This window comes from Myotis davidii, unplaced genomic scaffold (genome assembly GCF_000327345.1).
Source record: "Myotis davidii unplaced genomic scaffold, ASM32734v1 scaffold292, whole genome shotgun sequence".
Lineage (NCBI taxonomy): Eukaryota > Metazoa > Chordata > Mammalia > Chiroptera > Vespertilionidae > Myotis > Myotis davidii.
In genome coordinates this window covers 3,427,598-3,432,050 of record NW_006285042.1, presented here as the reverse complement: position 1 = coordinate 3,432,050, position 4,453 = coordinate 3,427,598, and the positions used below count along the sequence as shown (strand labels likewise).

The window sequence follows — 4,453 nt, the reverse complement described above, 5'->3', positions numbered from 1 at the left end:
TGTTTTCCAGGGGGAAGGTCCACTGCTTTCATTAGATTCTCAATGTGTCTGATAAAAATTCTTTAGGAACTACTGTATTTGTTTAATAAATGTAGTATATTCTAACTAAAGCTAAAAGGAGAAAATGAATTGCTATGGTTGAACTGTGTGCCCTCCTAAAGTCCCATGTTGAAGCTCCAGTACTTCCAGAATGTTATGGTATTTGCAGATAGGGTCTTTACAGAGGTAATCAAGTTAAAGGGAGGTCATTAAGGAGGCCCCTAATCCAATGACTGGTGTTCTGATAAGAAGAGAAAATTTAGATACAAGCATGTGTAGAGAGAAGATGATGTGAAGACACAGGGATATGGATGAAAAGGGGGCTCTCTAATAAATATGACTGAAAATAACCTCACAGGGTGACGACCAGATCATAAATCTCTAATTGGGCAGGTCACACCTACCACCTATAAAAAGGTTTATCTTTGCCTGAAGCAAGCCCTGTCCATTGTTCTTATGCATCTGGTAAACTCAACCTTAAAATGCCAGAATAATCCTCTTTTGTAGATAGCTCAAAGGAGTAACCACCCTGGAGGGAGCACATAATCTTGTTCACTATTCTGTATCTTGCTTTTCTCACTTTCACATAATCTTCCATACATTCCCTCTTTTGTTACAAATTTATAAAAGAAACTGCAAAACCATCATTCTCTGGAACATCTGAGATCTTGCTTCCTGGCATGATGTCAGTTCGGATGAAATAAACTTTTACAAACTTCTCCACAGGTTTGAACGTTTCTTATGTCAACGGGGAGGAGATGGCCATCTCTAAGCCAAGGAGAGGGCTCTAAAACAGATCCTTCTCTTACAGCCAAAAGGAACAAATCCTGCCAACACACTGATCTTAGACTTCTGGCCCCCAGAACCATGAGACAATAAATTTCTGTTGCTTAAGCCACTCAGTTTGTGGTACTTTGTTATGGCAGTTCTAGTAAACTAATAAACTAATACTGGATTTAGGGTAAAGTTCCACAATCCATTATTTTTCTTAAGTTAGCACTTAAGTTCCTACACAAATTCTAATTTACTCAGGTTCTCATTCTCAAATTTTATAAATTCTGATTTTGTCAGATTTGTCTCTCTAGGAAAATAAGAATGAAGAAAAAATTAATTAGCTAAATTATGGAGCTCAGGAGCATCAGATCGTGACTGGGTGCCAGAATTCTGGCCTGGGGATCGAGCCCACAACCCAGGCCTGTGACCTGACTGGGAATCCAACCCTGATGTCCTGGTTCATAGGTCGATGCTCATTCTCATTCTCTCATGAGTTTACAGTGGCGTATTCTAGAGGCTATATGACCTGTGGCGTTGCAAATGACTAAGTACAAAATGAAATGAGAATCCAGCTTTCTTCAATTAAGCCAGACAGTAAAGACATTTGAAAAAATTTAAAACAATACCACTCTTCTTGCTAAGTTAGAAAAATAATTATGTTAATATGTTACAAGTTTACTATTTTTTAAATTATTATTTAAAAAATTTCTTAGTTCTAATTTCTAATATGGCAATTATTAATTAGATACAAGTTTTAAAAGCCTTTTTAGAGTCCTTAATTTTTAAAAGTGTAAAGAATACCTCCAGTCAAAAAATTTGAGAACCAAAATCTAGTCTTTGCATAAACTGCTCAAATTGTACAAATTGGTCTAAAGCAATTACTCACCCAAAATGCAGGAAATCCCTCCTTAAGAAGGCCTGCACCTCAAAGTTTTTACTTAGATTTTTTCCCCCTACCTCTTGGAGCATACATGTTGCTAGCTAGCTTTTGAACCTGTTAATATGTGGCTTTCATTAAGCCTTTTCTTGATTTTTTTTTATAATCTTACATGCTACCTGTTAGTTTGATCTGCATATTTTTTCAGCTTGTTTTGCACTTTAATTATCTGTATACTTGTTGCTAGATTGTGATTGTTTGTGTGCCCTCCTGCCCCGAATTCATATATTGATATCCTAATGCCTGATATGAGGGCATTAGAAGTTGGGGTCTCTGGGAGATGTTTAGGTAATGAGGGTGAAGCCCTTCTACATGGGATTAGTATTCTTATGAAAGGGTTTCCACAGCACCTTCTGCCATTTGAGGCTGCAAGTGTGCAACCTGGAAGCAAGTCCTCAATTAACCATTCTGACTCCATCTTGTACTTCCAGCCTCCAGAACTGTGAGAAATAAGTTTATGTTGTTTATAAGCCACCCAGTCTGGGTATTTTGTTACAGCAGCATGAATGGACTAAGACACTTCTCATTTCTCACAGACTATTAAGTCCGTGAAGGCAAAACAGTATAGTGTGGAAAGAGAATGTGCTTTGGGATCTAACACGCTTGGATTTGAATTCTACCTTCCTTCTTAGCAACTCTGAGACCCTGGGCACACTTCTTAAATTCTTAGGGCTCTAGTTCCCACGTTCTTGAATGGGGATAACAAGAACTATCCTGTTGTCATCCCCACTGAATACAAGAGCTTAGCACACAATGGTAACTAGCACTAGTAGAAATCTCTGTAAATCCTCTATTTCCAATCACATTACTTTGATAAGGACCACAGACACTTGATAAATATTTCTTGAATTAGATGAATTGAAATGTAACATGTTATAGGACCTTTCCCCTTGAAGTAGGAAAAAAAAATGAGGCCATAAGGTCATCTACTTTTTGTCTTTTAGATTAACATTTTTTGTTATAAAACACTAGGATTATTTTCTTTGTCTCTCTGAACCTTGTCTTTGTTTCTCATTCCTCTTAATCTGTAACTATAAAGTTCTCAATAGATTTTTGACAGAATCTATAACTATCTCTTAAGTATAATCTTTTGCTTCCCCTATGATTGCTCCTAATAACCATTAGATTTTCCCACAAATTTGAAAGGTATACTAGTCTTTCTGAGATTGCTAAAGAGAGATTCTTTCATTTCCTTTTGTGGTGGCAAAAATACTTTTTTCATACTTCTTCCATCAGACATACATCTTTAGCTTCTACAAATAAAATGGATTTAAGTCTTAGTATAACCTAAATACACAGATGTCAGTGGCTGAATATATCAGAAAACACATTTTATCTGTAAAAAATTTTTTCAAAAAATTCAATGAAAATTTGTGTCTCTTCATTATCAAATTATGACAGATCTCAGAGACTAGGAAAAGGCTCTCTCCTTGCCTCATCAAACTTCCAAGAATCAACAGGTCTAAATCACTGATGCTAAGAGTATTGTTAATTTCAAATTGTTTGAGGGGAGGGAAATAGAATATAATCTAATAATGGTAAAAGAAAAACAGCCCAACTCCTTGGGAAATTTCTCTCCTTGTTTTTTTTACACGCTTCTGTAACCGAAGCATGTAGTCAGTGACAATATTTCTCAAAAAGACTCAAATTCTAAAAATTTCTTACATCCCTACATTTTCTTCTCCCATATCTCGCCGGGCGTTTTATTCGCTCCTTTACATTCCTGTCATTATGCAATGACCGCACATGACGAAACAGGCTCTCGGGACCGGTTATCTGTTCCTAAATCTCCTTTCAGCCTCTGCAACTCGGTCCTGCCTGGGCGTCGATCCCAGCCCCGGGGAGCCCGGGGAAGACGGCACCCCCGGAGAGCTCCGTCCGACTGCCCAGCTCACTGCACAGCTCGTGTTCCAACACAGCAGCAGCAGAGCTGAGTGCTGCCTCGTGCCTTTGTCGTCTAGGGTATATCGTCCTGTCCTTCTGCACCAGGGTGCTATTTACAAACGTGCAAATCGCCTTCACACAACACTCGACGCACAGAGCCGAGGTAGCTCCTAGAATATTATTATGAAACTTGTACGAAGGGGGCAAGCCGAGCGCCAGGAGCGCCAAAGAGCAACCCAGACTCTCAGGAAAAACAGCAGAAGAGCATTAAACAACAACAAACAACAACATGTGTCTATACGAGAATGGTGCCTTAAACAGAAACTTATGGTGGTGAGTTCTCCCAGGTCCCTGAGAACAAAGGACAGGCGACCAGCAGAGTAAGGGCAGTGTCAGGGCGACGGGCACGCGCGCCACAACTGGGGAGACGGGGAGCACTGGAGGTGTGTCGCCCGCTCCCCAAAGAGGGTTGAACGACTCCCCTCTACCTATGCCGGCCCGCGGCCCCCGGCCTCTCCATTTTAGAAGACAGCCACCCCTCTCCCATCCCCTCCGCCCCACGCCCCGATCCACGAACGCTGTCACCCACCTCCGAGGACCGTGCCCAGGAAGATACATTTCTTTTTGTGACGTTTGAGAAAATGCCACGTCGATCTCAGCATCTTCAGGCCCTGGAGGTGCGGGCTGCCTAGGGGGAGGGGCGGGGGGGCACCAGGAAGCCGTTTCTCTGTCTCCGGCCCTGGACCACCGACCCGGCAGGAACGCCGTGGCCCCGCTGGGCGCTCTCCAGAAATCGCAAAGGCGACTTTCCGCGGACTG

At 41.3% G+C, this 4,453-nt stretch overlaps 1 protein-coding gene across 1 annotated transcript in view; it reads right to left on the bottom strand.

Moving 5' to 3' along the window:
• PEX3 (peroxisomal biogenesis factor 3) overlaps positions 1 to 4,447 on the bottom strand; it is a 29,962-nt gene extending 25,515 nt beyond the window's left edge. The window contains exon 1 of the mRNA XM_006755384.2: positions 4,224 to 4,447. Within this exon, the coding sequence (XP_006755447.1) occupies positions 4,224 to 4,296 (73 nt within the window). The 5' untranslated portion in view covers positions 4,297 to 4,447. The remainder of the gene's footprint in view (positions 1 to 4,223) is intronic.
• Between the last annotated feature and the right edge of the window lie 6 nt (positions 4,448 to 4,453).